The following is a 22,279-nucleotide window of genomic DNA, read 5'->3' as shown; positions in this document are numbered from 1 at the left end:
TAATCTTGCATTTTTCTCCTTTTTGCCAGTATTTTATTTATTTATTCAATGTGAAATTATGACAATATGGCATAAAAAAAGTGATTGATTAATACCTCTTTAATTTTTTCGCATTCTAGATTAATATATTTCTCCGGGTGGCTCTGATCGGGAACCTAAACAAAAAAATGTTTTATTGAACTAAAAATTATAAAAATAATGCCCGGCAGCCGCTAAATTGAGGCTGCCATTGTTAAATTGCGACCAAAACACACTACTTTAAAAGTCTGCCTAGGCATCTGTTAAAAATTAGCACTTTTTTGCAGCTAAAAGTCCAATATGTTACCGAAACAGCTAAATTTTTTGGAGTATATGTAGCTGTTGCCGAAAGAAATATGCATATAGTGAATGCTGTTCTGCTTGGAGGAACGTACATGGGTTTTTAAAATCATAGAGTAGCTGCGCTACTAGTAAATACTTACAACTGCACTGCTTTTCTGAACAGTAGTGTGTACGCCAACACCAACAAACTAAAAATAGAAATATTAATCAAATGGATAAAGAATTTGTTTATATATCGGCAGGGGAAAACTTGCCGTCAGTCAATATAGGTTGCTAATATGAACCTCATTTATGTTTTATCCAGTAGGAAGGATGGAATAGGCTAAAGAAGATAAATGGGGAATATCGTTATTTTAGCCAGCTGTGAGTATCACTTTATTAGATTACATGAAAATCTAGTGCAACATCCAAGGAGTGATATATCGATTGGAAAGATTTACTTTCATTGACAGTTAGGCTGACACCCAGACAAAGGACTGACTGAGTTATAGAGTAACTACAAAAAAAAATAGACTTGTTCAGTGGTCATAAAAAGAGAGACAAAAATATGATGAATAATAGAAAATCACGAAACCTTTTGACTTGAAAATATACGTATTTTGTGGTTTGACTGACAGACCGACGGAAAAAGTTAGTTGTATACTGGAAGCTTTTTGGTAAAGGGTATCTTCACAAATACATCTAACATCAATACCAGCCGAGAAAATCACATTTTTACAGACAAACTGTCACGCACAAACAAATTGAATTATACAATGGATATTCTTATACGAAATATCTTGTGCAACATAATTGAAATTTAGATCAAATTATCGTCCATTTAACTATCCCTGAAAATCGCTTACCTTATGGGCGTCAATATTGTTTGGGGCTCCGCCTCCGGCGTGAGAAACTCCCGCCTTGTGGATATCCTCTGAAAATAAAATGTTTAATTACATCAAAGATTGGGTATACCTATCTGTCACTGAATACGTCATAGAGGAAGGGGACATGAATAAGGTATCACCAACAAGCGAAATAAATCTAAAATAATATTTGTGGGGGGCAGATGTTAAGGTCGTCAATTCTACAATGTGTTGACCCCCAACGACAGCTGAAAACACTTATAGGTTTCGTGATTATTTTTCGAATTAATTTCGCTGTTGGTATAAGCTGGAAAGGGGACATTGGACTGTAAATTACATTGAAAGCCTAAGTTTTTTAACTACTTTATCTTATTTATTGTGTACTTTTCAATTGGTTTGTTAGAAACTATCATAGTCTAATGTTTTCAACCATTGCATTGGATAATATAATTGCAACTATCAAACATGAATAATATTGGCTAAGTTAAGTTGGTTGCAGTTGTTAGTTAGTGGTCTCTCTCCCGCAAGGCTTTGATCTCCCACATGGGGTAAAGGGGACTAAGTATAAATTTAATTGGTGCTAAATAATATTTTAACACTTTAAAATCACCAAACTTCGAAGAATAAACTATAAAATTTTGTTATATTTTTAGACGTATAATTACATAAACGATATATAGGGGTGGGGTATTTTTTAGCTTTGATTACTCTAGTCCCATAAGAAGCTTCGCTATAAAGAGAGAAACATATCCGCGGTCCAGTGATCTGTAAAATTCTTCAAAACACATACTAGCATCTAAGGGCTCTTTTAAAGGATTAAAAAGAGGCAGAGGATTAGACTAAAACCAACCCAAGGCGTTTATCTAAAAATTGAATAGACTAAATCCATCACGGGACCTAAATGAAGCTTTCCTAAAAAGGAGAAGTCAACCAGTTCAGTATTTATTAAAATCTTAAGCTTCAGACAAAAAACCTTACCAATACATTATTTTAGGAAGGCTTACCTTTCAAAGATCTGAGATGTTCACAGATTTCCTCCTCTGTGAGATGATGGTAGGACTCCAGTGTCGTTGTCGATATAGTGAACACATCCGTCTCGGGCGCCACTGTCAACGGTACGATGCCTACGAAATAAATGATAATTTAATAATTAGTGTTTTCATCTAATCCTAGTTCTTAATCACCGAAGTGTTTAGTTATATTTTTCTATGTATTTGTGTTTTATTACAGTTATTCGTCGTTTAAACATCAAAGTTCAATAGGGGGATGAGGTTATTTTTGGTAACATTTCGCGCGAAGCGATTCAAATTATTTTTTTATCGGGGGTGCTTGAGGGTGCCTATTGCTTCCCAACTTTTAGGTAAAGTTGTATGGAGGGGGTTGGGGGGAATTAATATTTATTCCAAATTTTTTGCCCACATTTGCTTTTTTTTTGGGGGGGGGGGGCTAATTAACCCTTAATCCCCCCACCCTTAGACCAAGAAAAATTAAAACTACCTTGAGAAGAGCCTTGGAGGTGGTGTACTTGGTTATTCTCAATATTATTTGATACGGGTGCAGCCACGTTTCCTAAAATTAATATAAAATTTTAGATTTAAGTCATCCTTTCTTTCCCACATGATCTCGTCAACGGCTGGACTAAAAGTTGAAATCATTTTGGTCTTGATATAAAATCATATATTCCTTTCTCACTTTAAGAAACTAAAATTTCTGGGTTTAATCTCAATTCTCAAACCTGCTAGGGGCCTAGTTTATTTTAAAAATTATCAGTAAATCTTAACCCTTTAAGTTTCAAAAATAGTCACATTATTATTAGGATAAATCAAATTTATTGGCATTAACCGATCCCTGTATTTAAACCACTTCAGATGTCCAAAAAATCTTCTAACTGTATACATCGTTCATTCTAATTTACTCTCGTATAGAATAGCTTTATGATTGAATCAAAATCATTTTCCCAGGAGAAATATTTTATTTAAAAGACTTTTACACACCTCTCTCTTCTTTTTTTTATACCACCCCAAAAATATAGCCTAAAACCTTCCCAGAAAAAATACTTTTAGGATAGCTGTTACAAAGATCTTAAAGAACGCACGTACATATATAAAAATATGCCTTTCTTTAGAGTATTGGGACGTTTTCAAGAGGTCCAATACAATTCATTTGGATATTACTAATTACAATAATTATTTTGAGGTTTCTGATTTGTTTCATTTTGATTGGTGCTGCGACCAACAGGTGTTATCCTTGATTGTTAGCAGGGATTAAACAATGGAAGATTAAGTAAACTTCCCTCTAAATTCTAGGGGCTTTGAATGGAAGGGGAGGGGGAGAAAATTAGCCTAAAACCATTCCTGGGCTTACTCCTGTAGAACTCGTTCCAAAATTTAAAATGTCATTATTATAATAACACTACATATGTGGTAGATATAGGAATTTAGTCATAATGTTTAGAGTAGGTAATAATATATTACAAACTAGTGGCTGCGCCTCTAAAACGATAAAAAAAATTGTTGGGGGGGGGGGGGCTGACGCCCCCCTTTTTTTCAGTTAAAAAAATTAAATGAATTTTTTTTGGAGGGGGGGGGGTTCTAGGGGCGATTTCTCTTAGGAGGGTGCATGGTACCCTCCCCAAAAATAGTTATAAACCATACAGATAGACAAACAGACATCCTGTTACTTTATTATAAGGATATAATAGAAGCTACTAAATAGCTCTTCAAACTACATATTATGTCAGCCAAGATCACTTTTTACAAATGTCAAATAGTTGACATAAATAATTAAAAATGTATATTTAAAACCAATGCAATATGATTAGTTTTCCAACTTTTAATCTACAAAAATTATTAGGAATCTTATTGATGGAAAATTTTTAACAAGTACCTAAATCTTAAAGCCAACAAGTTGAATAACGAATTTATAAAACTTTGGGTACCAGTATAATATACAATCAAATATTCTATCCCTCCCTGATAGCGTATGGAATCATTGTAAATTCTAATTGAGATATGTCAAAGATTTAAAATATATCTAGTGTATATGTAATAATGCATAGGGAACATATAAAAGTTAGCCAAAAAATCTATCATTGCTAGTGATGTTACTCTATAATTCCTGGAATTTACGTAATTAATTACGTCATTCAGTCAAAATAGATAATAGTTATTTATCGCATCGTATTATAGACAGCAAAATTATAAGAATAAAACCAGATTTGTTGGTTTTGTGGGGCCGATAGCCTAGGCAAACAAAAAAATGATTTTTATTTTGTTTTATGTGTAAATTGTCTGTAATACGAGGCTATACATTATTTATGGTATGGGTGGGAACAATTCTAATCCTGCGGATATCAATCGGTTAAGCCATACTAAAATGTAAAATTATGTTTTTTTTTATATCTGTATATTTAAACAAAATACAGACAATCAACCCTTTGATAGCGGGACCTTTGTATATTGTTTTATTTGTGTGTTGACCCCATCATAATATAATTTTGGATATTGTACATGTCTCTTTATTTGCGACATTAAGAAAAAGTCCATGGGTATGAATTAAGATTTTCTGTTTGATTAAATTCTGTTTGTAATTAAATTTAAATGTATAAGTGTAGTTCAATACCAGAGCTTAGTAACTAGACGGACTGAAAGTTTGAAACCTTTTTTTTAACACTGCTATTCTGTAATTAGAGTATTCTCAAACTCTATTCAAAATATGTAATTTTATAATTTGCTAGAGTTAATTAATTTTACTAAAGGTTTAGAAACAATGATATTTTGGGGCAAGGGGTGTGGAGGGGTTATTCTAGGGGCAATTTCTCTTGGGAATGTGGCATTACTCTATATAAAATGGACCTATTAAAAACTTAACTCTAAAGTAGAACCATATCGGTTCAGCTGTTGACAAAATCTTTTTGGTAGAGGCAGAATTTCTGTAACATTACATTATAGGTTGTTAAATTTTACCATGAAAATGTCCAAAACAGAAAATTGTCAATCCTTCCCTCCATTCGACCCAAAACTATTTTCTATCGATTTGCTTTTTAGCTACAGCTGCCAAGAAACAAAACAACACGGTACATGAACATTTAAACCCATTTTTAACAGCATTCTAATTATGAATATCTTTTCAATCATTGATATACAATATACGTTGATATTATGACAGGGAAAAAATTGTCATCAGTTTAGGTTGCTAACATGGTTCTTATTTATTGGCCAGTTCGTCCATCCAGTAGGAGTGGAGGGGATGGGGTAAAGATGTTGGAGTGGGGATATCGTTATTTTTTCCCGCTGCAAGTTTCACTTTTATTAGAGAACATGAAAATCTGGTGTAACATCCAAGTAATGATAATTCTGTTTTTAGTAGCGAAGCTACTCTATAATTCATGTTTTTCTGATTTTCTCAACTCCTTTTGAAGATAATGGGCTGAAATTTTCAGGGATTGCTTAAATTTACATTTTACATATTTTCCTTAAGTTTTATTACGATTTTTATATTAATAGGGGTGCTAGATCGATTCCTAGATTTTTAGGTTTTCTATTGTTTTCTCAATTCCTTTTCAGGATTTGCGGCTGAAATTATCAGGGATTGAATATGCTTATATTTTACATATTTCCATCAAGTTTCATTAAGATTTGTTTATAAATTGTGGTGCTAGATCGATTCTTAGATTTTTAATTTTATGTGATTTAAAGGTTGCGTGATTTTGAAGTTTTCGCCATTTCCCTATTTCATCAAACATATAGGATGACACTGGTATATTGTAAATATATTCATTATATACATTCATAATTTCTGAGCTTCGCTACTTATGGATGCTGTCATCCTTGTTCAATATTCATATTGATGTCAAAATCAACAATCAATTCTAATTGATGCTTTCATAGTTCAATCTATAAGTTGTAGCGCAGCTATTCTATAACTATTGTATGTCAGTACGTCCATCTATATATTTGTCCTTGCTTTTCAAGAATAATTTTTTAGTTCAATGTTTGGATCAATATTAAAATATATTAATGATAAATATTTGAATTTGAAAAAGAAAAAAAAATTCTCCTTTGACCTATAGATTTTTTATATCTTTGTAGTAATTCATGATTTTAACAGTTATTTATTAACATTACAACTATAAATTATAAATAAGTTCATATCAAATTAATTTTATTAATTAATAAAATGTGTAATTTTAAGATTTGATTAGTAATAATTAAATATTATGACCCTTAATTAGTTAATGACAGTGGGGTATTGGAGTTGTTTTTCAGTGCTTGAACGATCAAAGACGTCCCAGCTTTTTATTTTGAGGGAGCTGAAACGAGGGGTTTCAAAGATTATTATTTTGAAAATCCTGAGGGGGGGGGGGGTGAGTGGAGTTGGATGATGGTTGTCAAAATTTGAGAGGGATAAACAGCTGAACCTTGGACGACTATGTGTACAATTATTCTTTTATTCACATTACATAAATTTTAAGTTTTTCTTATTTAACTTAACACCTATTGGGTCATTTTAAAAGGGTGTATTATGGGGGTGTAAACCCCCCTCTTCACCCTTCTTTCCAATTAGAATTATTCTTATTTTTTGGCTTAACAACACAAAAATCCACTCAAAAGTATAGAAATATTGTTTCATTTACAAATGGGGTATTCCTATTCAGTTTTTTGTTTAGGAATGAATATTTATTCACGAGGCATAAAAATGAGTTTTTGTTTAAATGAGAATGATATTCATTGTATGTTCCAGAGGTGGGGACCATGTGCCGACTTTTAATTAGGTCTTTGGCTATTAGGCAATAGCGTTGGAAATATTAACGCAGCCAAGTCGCCACAAAAGAGAGAAAGTATTTTGCTAGCAGGCAAAAAAGGTCCCCACCACTGGAATCGGGTAGTTGTCTGGGTTATAAATCCATATAAAGGATTTCAGTTTCTTTATACTTTAATCGTGAATAATAACCTTTTTTCAATATATGAACACATAACATGTAGATTTGTATTAGCCTCTAAGGCAAACTAATACACATTTTTCAAAAATTTTATAAATCAAATTTTGAACCTTAAAATTTGAACATTCCTAGCATACCAACTTTAAAATTGTGACCTTACAATTTGTGACACTAAATATTGACAAGTTTATGTATTCACCGTATAAAAGACAGCTTTCCGAGGATATTGAATTAAAAAAGTATAAGATTTAAACCAGTTTTGTTAGCCCCGAGTGGCCGAAAGCCCGGGCTGGTAATAATTTTATGATATTTATATTCGTGGAAAATTGTGTGTAATTCGATGCTATATATTATTTTTCAGTATGGCGGAGAACTGGTCATAATCCATCGAAAAATAAGATTCGAAGCCAAACTGGTTACATATTTCTTCTTTTATTTGGGAGTGGTATTATTAGGCCCATTCCGATACAACGCCTTTACAGCCGATGGGGGGGAAGAGGGGGAGTGTTAAGTTAAAAAGTTAATTGACCCCTCTTAAAATTAAAGGGTATGTAAAAAATCTTTAAAAAAAACTTTTAGATTAAAAAAGATATTGAATCAGATACCAAAACTTTGGAGCATAACGAAGCTTCCATTTGTAAAGTTTTGCACTATAATTATTGTTGATTGGTCTCATAGAGTAACAAATATAAGAGTACAACATACCTTCTATTTTGTTGCTAGTCAAAGAGTAACAATTAAAGTAGGAAACTGTTTTTTTTTATTTTTGAAATTGTTATTACATACCATAGATTCAAATATCATGAAGAATTTTTTTTTTTTTTTAATTGTTACTTTTCACAGAGAAACAAACAAAGAGAGAAACTTATCTGCTTTTAAAAGCTTAAATATTGCTAGTCATAAAAAGGGACACAGCCTTACATATAATTTTTTTCTTTACTTAAAAATAAATATGTATTGATAGTTGAGGGTCGACTTACCCCCTTCTTTCCCCATGTGTCCCTTGAAGCCTCTAGGGGGAGAAGCCACTAGTTTAAGCAATGGGCAATTATCACTGATTAAAAGCGGGACAAGAAATTTTAGGGACGCACAGGCCCTAGTTGTAGAGCAGCATCACTCCTTATAATTATTTTGGCTAATCAGATGTGATTATTTTAATTTACACTTTTCGCACCTCATTTACCATATCAATCAAAAAATACGACCAGGAAAAGGAATAAGGAATAAAAAAACATTTATTAATCATTTTTAGACAAAATTCATTGATTTTTAGGATATTATCCTGTCTACCCTTTGAGTAGTAAGGTTTTTTGTTTGATGGTTAAGATCTTGCTAATAAAGTGCTCCATTTTAGGTAACTTTTACTTAGATCCTGGGTTGGTTTTAAGCTATTTTTTTAAAATTTAAGTCTTACGATGATAATACAGGCATGCATAGTTTGTTTTGGTGGTAATGTCAAGGTAAATAACAAGCAAAGGAATTATTTTAATAATATTTATGAACAGTATATAACATCAACAGATCTGTAGTATACATGTATAGATAATAGATAAATAACACCCCCCTTTTCCAATGACATTTTTCGTCTGCTAGGAACTTGTTTTCTGGTACTTGGCTGTGTTGATACTCCCGACCCCATTAATTAATTTTCAAAGACCCAGTTGATGGTCGGCACAAGTTCATTAGGATAGGGAAATGCAGTTATTTAACTGTTTCTTCTCTAGTGTTTTACGTTTATTCTTAATTTATCGCTTCGTATTATGAAAGTAATATGAAAAATCTTAAATTTAATTTCAGGCTAGTTGGCCTACTTTTGTGATATTTTTGTTATTCGCGGAAATTTGTCTATAATACGATACATGATTTTTTAGTAAGGCTCATGACAAATTCTAATCCAGTGGTTGTTAATTGGTTATAAAACAATACTGGAAAAGTGTTCAATGACAGTAATAATTCCTTTTAAGTAAAAAACAAATAAAAAACCCTTTACATTTTCATACAGTTTTTTTAACGACCAAAAAAGCAATATTTTGCGAATTTATTTGATTTTCAAAACGCAAAAAAATGAATAAATAATTCTATGGCAAAAATATTTAAACTGGCCGTAATTTATATGTTTTAAATAATACTAAAAAGAAATTTCTTAGAATTGAAGTTTATTATATCTATTTATGAATCTGTATTTATATCAGGAATCGGGGATAAAACAATGGACGATAAATTTATCTTCAATTCCCAATCGTAAAAAAAAGCAATGGAAGTACCCAAAGATTTGAGCTGACGAATAAAATAAGGGGTTTATTAAATGAGACACCAGTGAAATTTACGATCCAATGTCCTGATTTATGTGCAGTCTGAAACAAGAGGTGCTATCATTTCCACATTATCAAACTAAAATAATCGCAAAACGACTCTTATGTTCTCTGTAAAAAAGTTCTAGCTTAATTAGCAGCTGAGTAAATCTCATTTTCTCCACAGCTTTAAGACTGACAGACTTAAGAATTAAGAAGATAAGGGAATTATAGAGTAGTTGCGATACTAAAAACTCTACATAGAATTAAAAGTCGACTAAAAAATAAGATATGCAAAAATAAACCCTTATTATTCAAAATACAGACGCATTCCTTTAGATATTTATTCTTAGTATTGAAGCTACACTATAATTTTAAATATCCGTCTGTCTGCAGGTCTATCTATCTAACTTCCACCAAATGTAGCAAAAAAAACATTCAGCTGAATAATGATTGTTTTTTACAATTCGAAAAGTTTTTAATGAATATTGTTTTTTTATATATTCATTTCATTGATTGTTCTTTTTTTATTCCTCAAAAAGTATATCACATTATTATTTCTATTTGCATAAATATATCCTTATACTAAAGTAACAGGATGTCTGTTTGGGTGTCTTTGTGTTTGTGTGTTTGTTTGTACCGAAGGATCTCGCTAACCGCTGAACCGATCGGGTTCTCCCTAACAGGGTAGATTCTCATAGGTCCCTTGAGGGTTTATAACTATTTTTTGGGAGGGTACCACAACCCTCCCAAGAGAAATCACAAAGAGAGTTCAACGAAACATACTCGTCAAACGCAACATAGACATATTTAAATACAAAAAAAAACATTTAAAGTGCCACTAGAGGCCTCTAGGGGCATAGCCGCTAGTTGATAAAAATAAATAAATGTTACCAGTGGACCGCTAAAGTAACGATTATTTAACAAGCATACAGCAAACAAAGATAATTATGTCCATATATAGCGCAGCTACACTAATCTAAAGTCATATTAAAGCTACTAAGTCTAGAAGTTCTAACTGGGCATGGAAATAAGTTGCGCCTTTTATGGGCCAAAAAATTTCCCTTCTCTTGAGTATTTGGATACTGAACCAGATTTTCGACTACTCTAATAAACAGAAACTTTCGGCTGGGTAATGTAACATCCATCCACCTCCCTCCCACTTGAAGAACCTACTGACCAATGAATTAACGCTATGTCATAATATACACGTATTATAGATCCATTTACGCTAACAGTGCTTTGACAGACATACCCACCTTATAGAATAGCAACGCTTCTGGTAAAATAAACAACAAATGCATCAGAAAATACCTCAAAAATCCATAAAAAAAATAAAAATTACCATCACCTACTTAACTTATGTAGTAATGAATTATGTTATGATTATGGATTAATATTAACTTAATATCTTGGCGGCTTCGCCCCAAGCCTTTAGGGGCGAAGCCCTTAGAGAAATACTCCTCCCATGTACTGTCAGATAAATATTCTTTTTTTTGTGGGGGAGGGGGGGATGAAAAACTTTTTCTAGGTTATGTCAGATTTTTTATCATTTACTTGAGAACGTCCTTAGCATATAGAGGATTAAGGGCAGTAAAGTAGCGTAAACCAATCCCAATATATGGAAATAAAGTAGCTTAAATCCATCATGGGACCTATGTAAAGATTCCTTAAAACTAAATCATATCAGTGGTTAACGAGATCTTAACTTGCAAACACAAAACTTACATATGTTATATTATAAGATGTGTTTAATGATTTTATGTTAATTTTCATATTTATGGCTAAAAATCTTTTTAAAAATATTTAATTACATCCTTTGCTTTCATCATATTACAGAATGAAAAGGCATTTTTTGATGCAATGAATATATAATCAGAAAAGTATTTCAAATAATTTTAAGTATAGGTTTGTCAATAAAACAGTTGTTTGTTGACAAAACAAGGGTGACAAAATCCATACAGCGCATCCACATTAAACATATCTAAAAGTATATGAGAAATATGATCAGAAAATTACTTTATACATTTTATTTTAGGGTTGAACACTCCCTTGAAAATAGCCTAAAACCTTTTGTAATAAGTTATCTTTTTTAATATGCGTGAAATTTGACTGCATATAATAACTTCTAGATGGAATAAAGGGCTGTAGATTAATGTAAAGGAGAAAGACGATACCAATGTAGGGCCAGACTTTTATATAGTAGGTCCCAAGGCACTAACATCTCATAACAAACTATTCTAGACAACCAACCCTTGGATTGCACGACATTTGACTCAAAGTACTTAGTGTGCATGGTTATAGCTTATGTTATATCAGCAGAAGGTACAACGTCTATGGATATACCGCGGTCTGTGCCGAGACTCGAACCCATCAACTCTCCAACGACGAGTGAATGCGCTTCGTGTTAGGCTACAGCCATGGGTCAAGTAAGTCATAGAGTAGCGTAGCAACATCCAAATTATAGAATTTGTGTAAATGATGCATGAAAAATGTGTTTTCATCAGATCGTCTTTTAATTGGGAATTTCATGCTTTTATGCGGATACCACGGATAACGAACATTAAAACGGATAAGTTTTAATGCAAATTTTTAAACTTCCTTAATTTTAAAAATTTCAATTGGTTGGTTCAAGCAAGCAGTGTCGAAACCCAAAAACTAATAATTTTAATCTACAGAAGGGATAATTTAGTTTATCATCATTGTCCTTCGTCCAATGTCTTATCCCTTAAAATACCTGCATTATCACATAACATATAATGAACTTTTGCTTTAAATTAATTATTTAACATGCTTTAAGTATTTACTACTGATGACAACAAAAGAGACATACGAACATTATTAACAAATACATAGCAACATCGCATATGATATTTAAATTCCCTACATGCCTATCCCCAAATGTCCTAAATACAGGACGTATGGACAATGACCTACTTATTCTATATTCTAAGTCTAATAACTAATCAATCTAGGAACTGTTATGTATAGCATTGCATTGTATTAAAGACAGCTTTCGGCGAATATAAAAATGAAAAATTTTAAATATAAGACCAGTTTTCTTAATCCCAAGGGACCTAAGGACGGACGAACTTAACGATGCAAAATGTAGAAAGCTTCGCTTTGAAATGTATGAAGTTTGAATATGTAAGAGATATTTTTTTCTATTAATCATAAAATAAACACCTTTTAACCAAAAATGGATCAAGTTAGGACCGTTAGTTTTACTACATTAATTTTCATTAACAAAAATTATTGGTATTCATTCACGTAACCAAAATTTTTAAACAGCAAATTCTAAAACTCTAACTCAAGGGAGTAGAGGGATATTAGACTGTAAATTATTATGACACCCAAAGTTTTATATTCAAATTCTCTTATTCCCTAGCATAAAAAATTGGGTATTATTTTTCATGCTCTATTCCTTAATAAACCACAAAATAGAAGTGTTCAAACATTTCAATCTGCAGAAGAGGTAATTTGTTAATAATCATTGAAAATGTATCATTGTCTTATCCCGTTTGAATCCAGATTCGCTACTAAGACTTTTTTTATCTTATTAACCTCTAAGCGGATGTGAAAATATGCGGCAGTGCTAGAACACCTGAATGAAAATGATCAGGGATCTAAAAGGATAAGACAATGGATGATAAATTTATTTACATCCTCAATGATGCTAAACAAAATTATAAAATTTAGAGTACAATTATTAATTGAAACATTTAGTCACTTAACTTAGTGAACCAACCAATCAAAATTCTATAAAAGTCCTAAAGGTTTTAAAGAAAACGTTAGTTGAAGACTTTGGGGACTAGTGTAATAAAGAGTCCAATGTCCCCTCCCTCCCTGGAAAATGATAGTGTATGGAAGTATTGCTTTCATTTGCTTTACGCACACACAAACATGCGGATAACAGAGTTTCTTAGAATACTTGCACCCCAATTAATTTACTTGTATACAGAAAAGGTTCTAGAAGTTCTGTGGGGGATATTACCCCGAAGTTCAGTAGGATTGGATCCCCCCCCCCCCCCCCCACAGTTGCTAGAAATATGTATTGATTTAAACTCAGAAATTTTCTCAAAAAATGAAAAAAGGCAGTAAGTTTGGTTTTTAATAAATAGATTTGAATAGTACAGTTTTTTAAAAAGTTTTTAAAGCCAATTTTAAGACAGCAAAAAACTAAAGAAACAAATTATTTTCTCAAACTTTGGATTACAAAATTGAGTTCTAAATGTCTGATGATCTTTATGCATGTATGTTTGTCCGCTAAGATATCGTAAACGGCTGAACCGAGCATTACACAATTTCTGTTAAAGTCATTCTTACCAATAGGGATGGTGTAAGATTTTTTAAATATGTAGATTGAACCCTCAACACCTCTAAGAACAATTCTAGGTGCACAGCTCCTACTACTAAGTTAAAAAAAGACACATAGAAACATCAACCCTATTAAACCCTTTCTTCACTCTAATGCAATTTTCTCTGTTATACGTTGAGTTACAAAAACAAATATACTTTTTCTTTTTAACATAATTGTTGACAACCTTTTTCACATGATATTGAAAAAACACAGGTTGTTAGTAACGAAGCTACTCTATGATAATAAAATGTCCGTATGTACGTCTGTCGTAACGTAACACTCAAAATTATCCCTTTTGCAGATAAAAATTTTTGGTGAAAAAATTATAACAAGCAAAGTTTGTTCAATCTAATAAAGATTTCCTAAAAGTCCCCAAAGTTTTTTTTAACCAACGAATGTTTGTAAACTTTTTTTATTTTCAGCTCTATGTCCCCTCCCTCCCAGATTATATTGAAGCCTAAATACTCTTTTTAAGTGTAGCTAACCTTTGGACAATTTTCTCCTTGTTCATATTCAAGAGAGTTAATAACAAGTTAAAATATTTTGAACATTATTTAATTTATAATTGATTTTTATATCCGTTAATTTAAATTGTTCATGAAAATCTATTTAAAAATATTTAAAGTAGCTTTACAAGAGGATTCTAGGGGCACTTGAAGGAAGGGTGTTGGGAGGGTGAAGAGGTATTGGAAACTCCACTTTTAATTTAATATAGAAATTTTTTAAGGGGGGGTGTTTTTTCTAGAGTGATTTATCTTGGGAGGTTGGTGGTACCCTCTCTTTAAATAGTTATGAACCTTCGAGCAGCTTTACTGATAATTAGAACCATATCGGTTCAGTGGTTAGAGAGATTCTTTAGTATACACAGAAAAACACCCATTCTGTTACTTTTATCCAACAATTATATAAATCCAATCTTTAGAGAACCTCATTAGTATATAAAAATCCAATAACATACGTACAGACATCTACTTATCATAGAGTAGCTTCGCTACTCAAAATGCAGAACAGGTTACCAAAGCAAATATCTAATGTTTTACTTAAATCTAATTTATACTTAAACATTTGTTTATCCAGTTAAAACAATTTTATACTCACAGCTACTCAATGCCTCAATGCCTTATCTAATATTTTTTTATATATTTTTTTTTATTTTTGTAAAGAAAATATTATGTAATTGTATGTGATTCCTTACTTTTGTATAACAATTAAGAATTTATAGTTTTATTAAATGTAATTAGCCATGCTAAAGTTAAATAAATGTTATGTTATGTTATGTTTCATTTTTTTTGTAATTAATTCAAATATTTTGTTTTTGAGATATATAAAAAAAGATCATTTGTTGGACATAAGGACAGTTCAAAGCTTTAGATCATAAATTACACTGGTACACAGAGTTTTTCTTACACGATCTTTCATTCTTGGCTTCAGCAATCTTTATTTAATCTTGGTTTCTTAGTTCAAACAAGCAGTGTGTTAACTTTTCAACCAATAATTTGCATCTACAGGAGAGTTTATTTAGAATATACATCAATTTATCTTCCATTGTCTTATCCCTTAAGATCCTTGCTTCCAGTCTTTTATCTTAATATCCTAGATTAACACAGCCCAGGGACGTCGAAGCTTTTTATTTTTTGGGGAGGGGGTAAAATGGGGGTTGCAAAGGTTTGAAAATGTGAAGCTCTACAAAGTGTCTCAAAAATCAGCTATGTGACGTCATAAAAATGAGGAATGAGAGGAGAAGTGGGAAAGAAAACCCCTAAAAGAGATGGATAATCTCTCATTTTTATTACGTCACCTGCCTGATTTTTTGAGACACTTCGAAAAGGTAATCTAATAATCTTTCAATTCAAAATTTTTAATTGGGGTAAAGTTTTAAAGTTTGAGGGGGTAAAAAATCCCTTTACACCCCAACCAGCCTCAACATGTTTAAAATATTTTTATCCTTGTTTAAAAAGCAAATAATCAATTAAAAAATACTCAAATTTTGTTTAATTTCCAAAGTAAATAATGATTCCAAGTAAATATAAACAAAACTTTGCATAAAGGTAAATTTTCAAGTTCAAAATCAGGTATATTTTGTCCGAAGAATAACTGTTTTGCCTCCAGCTTTTCCACTAGTTAAAATCAATTAAAATTACGTTGTTAGTAGCTACGGTACTACAACAAGATAATGGTTTTCATGCCACGCTAATTTTTTTATTCACATAGAATTTTCTATAAGACTTAGCATACTTTACATTTAATTTTAAAAATTTACTATAAATTTTAAAACAAAGAAACCTTTTAAATGTTGCTCTATTTTCTATCTAGAATCATGCAGAAAAACAATAACTTAATGAAAAATTTAATTTTAATTTTCATAATTCCTCAAAACTTTTATCCTAATAGCACAAATTTATAACTTTTCATTATTTAGGGTTGACCCTTCCAACTGTCTGATTTACTGTGGATGTTTTCTTCCCAGTTTATTTTCTTCTGAGGCTATTGCTACTATATAATTATCGATTTTAAGTAACAAGAATAATATAATCCAAAATTCGTGCAGCAATAATAATAATTAAAAAGTAAAAAAGCTCAAAATTGGGGGTTGGGGGAAATACCTCAATAATTTTGATAATAAGGAAATTTAGTAATAGGGAGGGGGTCGGTTCATAATAATGGCGATTTCTCTTTGGAGAGTGGTGGTCCCTTCCCCAAAATACTTATAAACCTCCCCTGAAACTATGAAAAGCTGAACTATAAGGGAAAACCATATCGGTTCAGGGGTTAGCAAGATCCATATCTTTATGTTTACACATACAGGCACACAGACAGACAGACACACAACCTATTAATTTCATATAAGGATAGAGTAGCTGCGCTTCTTAAAATAGCTTTTAATTAGGTCTAAAATATCGCCATAATTTTTAAAGATTATTACTTCATTAGCAGAATATGCAATTATAATAAATTTTAGGGAAATAGGGATACAACAATTACACGAAAAAATCTTATATATAATTCTGTAATATTAAGTTATAACTAGTTCCTTCGCCTCTAGCCTCTGTAATGTATGGAAAATAGCCTAAAACCAACCCAAGATATTTAAAGAGCTTTCATAAGAAATGCAAACAATTCGGACAAGCATTTTCTGATATTTCAAGCTTTAGACATTACTACATTACTACAGTCCAAAATCTCCTTCTACTTTTTACTCAAAAAGATTATTTCTTTGATATTTTGTTTTGAAAAAATACTTTTCCCCGTTATATCTCTGGCCCTTAGTAAATATACGATACATGAACGATAGGGTGACACAAAGTTTTTTTGTTATTAGGGTGTATTAGGTTATTTTTACAAGACTGAATATAATTTTATTTTTATTTAGATATTTATTCTCAAACATAATTATTTTAAACGTTTCAATGAAACTTTAAAAATCTTCTTTTGAATTTTATATATAAAATATTTGTTGAAAATCGCCAAACCTATCAAAACCAAATACCAAGAATTAAATATAGAGATATAGAGAAATGTAAGACAATATTTTGGATGAAGTTTTTTTAAGTATGGCTTCGAATGCGATTAATATCCATTATCCATCTTCTTTATAAGAACCGATTCTCAGCCATACAGAAATGATTTATATCATCGTATCATAGTCAGTTTTCCAAGAATATTAATACAAAAATCATAAAATCAAACCACCATATCTTATAATTTTTTATTTTAACATTCGAGGAAAGCTGTCTGTAAAATGATTCGATAAATCATTTTGTCGTATTTTAAGATAGATTAAAACCTACCTTCAGGGTTAAAGGTATATTCAGATTGGGGTAGGACTATTTGAGTATTGGCAGGAGCTTTGTTCTCCTGTACGCTTCCAGCAGACTGATAAATTATTTATTAATACTTTATTTTTGCAACTAGCGGAGACGCCCCTAGATGCACTTCGAGGGTGAAGGGGGGGGGGGGGGGGTAAGTTCATCCACCCTTTTAAATTTTAGTTCAAAATTAAAAAAAAAATGGAAGGGGTGCTTCTTTTCCTAGGGGCGATTTATCTTGGAAGGGTGTTGGTATCCTCCCTCAAATAGTTAATAGTTATAAACCTTCCTAGGATCTATGAGGAGCTATATTGTAAAAGAGAACCTATCAGTTCTGCCGGCGGTTAGGGAGAACCTTCGTTACAAACACAAAGACAGAGGCGGCGTTATCTTATTCGTTGGCTGAAAAAACTAAGTTATTTCATTCAATTTTACTAGTTTGTTCCAAACTCGTAGTGTAAGAACTGTTCAACCAACAGTTTTAATCTACAGAATTAGTATTTCAATCATCAAAGGGGATATTCATCAATTTAACTTCCTTTGTCCTATCCACAAAGATCACTGCCTAAAAATGCAATTATAATCATTTTCTAGTTAGGTAAATAAGAAGTATAAATTCCTGCGGGGGTGCAACAAAGTAGGATCCCAAGGGGACAAGATCCCCGCTGGGCACACCATACTCGTCCTGTTCTGTTGTAGGAGCGGCGGCGGCAGCCTCACTGGGCTGCGGAGGTGCGTAGGAGGTCTCGGGCTTCGTGTACACTAAGAAAAATGTGTTGATTTCAAAAAAGACAGGGGGGTGGGGTGGGGGGGGGGGGGGGTTGAGGAAGGGTTAAAAAACTGCCAACAATATGGTTCAACATTTTATTTTTGACCAATTTCTTTTCTTAAAGTTTCCCAGGAGGGAGAGGACAACAAAAATAAAATAATAAACCTTCCCTTTTCTATATAATTTTAATATAACTCATAACAATTATATACATGTACATACAGTACATCTACGCATTTATGACCATTTTTGGTCTTATTAAAAAAAAACATGAAACCTATACTGATTTTCAGTTGTTGTTAGGAAGCACCGCCTTTTAGATTAACGACCTTTTTATCTGCCCCAAAATATTAGATTTATTTCGCTTGTTGGCTATACCTTATTCCTGAAAAAAAAGAATTATGAAACTACCTGGGTTGCTAGGTACATACTGCTGCTCTTTCTGCGGTTGTGGCGACTCTGGAACATAATACTGCTGGGACGGGATGTCCACGGAATATTGGGGCTCACTGTCCACGGCTGGATGGTGGGAGGGGGTGGCTGCTGGGCTGTAGGGTGGCTGCGATTCTACAGGATACTAAAAAAACATTAAAAATCATTGAACCTTTATTTTTGAGTTATAGATAATTAAATTTGCTTTAGAATTTTAGTTAGAATTTTGTAACTACCACTTTGGTTCATTTTGGTAAAGTGGGAATGGGAGTCGACTATCCACTTTTAATTTGAGTTTTAAAAAGATGATTTCTCTTAGAATTTTTCTGAAAAGGAGAATCATATCTAATCAGTGTTTTGTGAGATCCTTAGGTACAAATAAACAGACAAATATTCTGTTACTTTTTTTATAATGATTTACCTGTGGTTTTGACGCAGACACATAGTTGCCTACTATGGGGGTGTTTATCGGCTCCAGCTGCGGATAGCTGATGACCGGCTTATGCTGTACAGCGGGGTAGTGTACTGCTGGTGGGGGTACACTGGAGTGGACAATATTGTACTCGGGCTCCTAGTATTATAAACTAATTTGTAAATAATATAATAGCTTTAGTACATAAAATTTCTCTCCCTTTTCACTGTACCTATTATAAATTAGCCACAGTAATTAGAGTACCACTGACAAGAATTTTAGATTTAAATATTTCTTATTTATAATATAAATAAAAATTAACTCCATTATGTTTAATGCGCATTTTTGTCTCGATTTGTTAGATAGCAATTTTAATATCACAGCAACTTTATTTGACACGGACACTGAATTAAGTTATATTTTGGTAATAATCTACAATTCAAATTTGTTTAGCGTTATTTTTAAAAATTAAAAAAATAATAGTTTTTTCTCGCATTGTATTATAAACAGCTTTCCGTGGATATAGATATAGATTTAATCTTATAATTGTACATTTGTATATTCGTAGAAAGCTGGATATAATACGATGCTAGACATAGTTTTTTCGTATGGATGAGAACCGGTTCCTATTCACCGGATTCGAATGAATACGAGAAAAGAACTAAATTTATTGCATAGAACAAAACCATTTAAAGTCAGTAAGGTATTAATACAAAATGTTCTAATTCAATTGAACTATTAATATTTCTATCTATCTCTCTACCTTAGGTATAAAGGATGAAAACATATTTGAAATGAGTTTAGGTCTCCTGAAGCCCGCACCAAGGCTTTGCATTCCAGTACTGAAAAAAAAACATTGATGTAAATTTTTTAATAAGAGTCGGTCTGTACGTTTGTCTGGAAAGGATATCTTTTTTTGTTAACTTAGGCATGTTAGGATTGTCCTATCGATTTCAAACTTTCCATGATGTAAAAAAGCCTTAAATGTCACGTGTGAAGTAAAAAATCAATCTCTGTTTTGGGGGTTAACTTTCCTTCTTCTCCTCTCATCCTTCCTTTTAGACGTATTTTTATGACGTCACACGTGACATTTTAGGCTTTTTTCCTGATGTTGTTACCTGATTGCTGTCATCAGTGACTTCATTGATCGTCCCACATTGCTGGCCATGCCCTGAAACAAAAAATACTTGTAATACGCATCTAAATCCTTCAAAACAATCAGTATATTGAGAAATCTTCTCAAGAAATTTCGAAATCATCAAAATACATCTTTAAAAAAAACCCTATCCGATAATCTAAAAATAGACAGGCGTAAAAAGAGAGTTATAGAGTAGTGATACTACTGAAATACAAGTTGAATAGATATATAAGTAAAAAGGTAAACAGAGAGTTGTTTATTTAAAATCTACATATCATTTCAAAACAATCAAAAACCTCTTAAAAGAAACACAAAAACTACTTCAAATTCAGAGATTTTGCACCCGAAGAAAAAGTGTTTTGCTTATTTTTTTCTAATTAAAAACTTTTTCTTATTTTATTTGTTGGTTACACTCACAGCAGCATGCTAATGTACAATAAAAAACCTATGTATTTTCTCCAGGGATGTTCAAGCTTTTTTATTTTGTGGGGGATGAAATAAGGGGTTTAAAAGATTTGAAGGGGGTTATCTCATGTATTTGATGATGAGAGATTTCAAAGTTTAGGGAGGGAGGGTGAGCAGTTAAACACCCCTTTAATCCCACCCTTGGACTTCTATGATTCTCTCTGGTCAATGTAAAACTTTTGAGCTGCTATTATATCAACATAAGACTGCATTGACAATGTAAATAATATGTTAGAATCTGGGACTTAATATGTAATACCATTTAGTCGATATTAATACTCAATATAATTTTGCTTGCTGCCTATATTTTGTCAGCGATAATCATTTTCCAGTATGGCTATGAAACTGATTAATATCAGCTGCATTATAACCGGTTCTCAGCCATACTTAAAAATTATGTCTGGCATCGTATTACAGACAAGTTCACAGACAAGAATATTAAAATAAAAGCAATAAATTTAAAACCCTTTTTGTTAGCCCGGGCCTTCGTTCACTCAGGGCTAACAAAACTGGTTTAAATCTTTTATAAAAAAAACATTTTAATATCCGCAAAAAGCTGTCTATAATACGATGCAATAAATAACTAGAACTTGTAGCCAATTTGTCGACAAATAGTTTGTTTGATATTTAGAATAGTATATATTTTTGTTCCTAGTTAAAATTACAAAACTAACACTTTAAAAAGCTATGGAAAAATATAAGGATGGAAGGAGGAGACACTGGGCTGTAAATTATACTGTTACCCAAAGTTTGATAAACTCCTATAGTGACAGACATACTGACGGACAGACCTAATAATTGAGCAGCTGAGCTATTAAAATGTGAAACTCTTCCCTATTTTTAAGCCAACCTAATATATCTTCTAAAAGTAGCGAATTATAGTTTTCGCCACTAGGCAAAATTATTAGTCAAAACAAGACAAACGGGTATTTAAATTCTTAAAAGGACTTTCTTCGGAATTTTTAAAAATGAAAGTTGGTAAATTTTATTTAGGTTTTGAGCTATTTTTAATGAAAGAATCTTCCTATTGTTTTAAAAACTGGAGTGGTTATTCCTTAAACAATAAGATTATACGCATTACATTTCTTAACCCTTACAGATCGGGCCCCAATTCCCACCTTAATAGATTGGGGGGGGGGGGGGGGGGGGTCATATTGACCCCCCCCTCTATCTCGGCTTCTGTTACAGATAAAGACGTAAAATTTTTTTCTGGTGGTTCATGTGTATTTTTAGAGAAAATTACTTTTTTAGTCATAGCGGCCAGCCGCCAAATTTTAAAACAGCTGTAGAGCAGCCAATTTTGCAGCTAGGAAGACCAAATTTTAGGACGAACTTTTATTTTTCATAACAAAAAAAGTACTTTTTCTGATCATCGCCGAAAAACGGCAAATAACGGAAACCGCCATTTTCGGCGGGTACGGCGGTAAAACGGCGGTTGGCGGCGCCAATTAATATTTTTATCTGTTTATTGTTGCTCAAGAATTTACCAAAAAAAATTT

General features: G+C 32.1%; 1 protein-coding gene across 2 annotated transcripts in view; it reads right to left on the bottom strand.

The window, feature by feature from the left end:
- LOC145334707 (uncharacterized) overlaps positions 1 to 22,279 on the bottom strand; it is a 159,945-nt gene that overhangs the window by 2,083 nt on the left and 135,583 nt on the right. For both annotated transcript variants that reach the window (XM_080180284.1, XM_080180285.1), the window contains exons 7-17: positions 20,296 to 20,348; positions 19,941 to 20,019; positions 19,187 to 19,336; positions 18,745 to 18,910; positions 18,187 to 18,326; positions 17,547 to 17,634; positions 2,664 to 2,735; positions 2,171 to 2,290; positions 1,167 to 1,234; positions 462 to 509; positions 96 to 155 (exon numbers count right to left, since the gene is read on the bottom strand). In XM_080180284.1, the coding sequence (XP_080036410.1) occupies positions 96 to 155; positions 462 to 509; positions 1,167 to 1,234; positions 2,171 to 2,290; positions 2,664 to 2,735; positions 17,547 to 17,634; positions 18,187 to 18,326; positions 18,745 to 18,910; positions 19,187 to 19,336; positions 19,941 to 20,019; positions 20,296 to 20,348 (1,044 nt within the window). The remainder of the gene's footprint in view (positions 1 to 95; positions 156 to 461; positions 510 to 1,166; positions 1,235 to 2,170; positions 2,291 to 2,663; positions 2,736 to 17,546; positions 17,635 to 18,186; positions 18,327 to 18,744; positions 18,911 to 19,186; positions 19,337 to 19,940; positions 20,020 to 20,295; positions 20,349 to 22,279) is intronic.

This window comes from Acartia tonsa, chromosome 12, assembly GCF_053477335.1.
Source record: "Acartia tonsa isolate MP-2025a chromosome 12, ASM5347733v1, whole genome shotgun sequence".
NCBI classification, from domain to species: domain Eukaryota; kingdom Metazoa; phylum Arthropoda; class Copepoda; order Calanoida; family Acartiidae; genus Acartia; species Acartia tonsa.
This window is presented reverse-complemented; position numbering and strand designations above follow the sequence as displayed.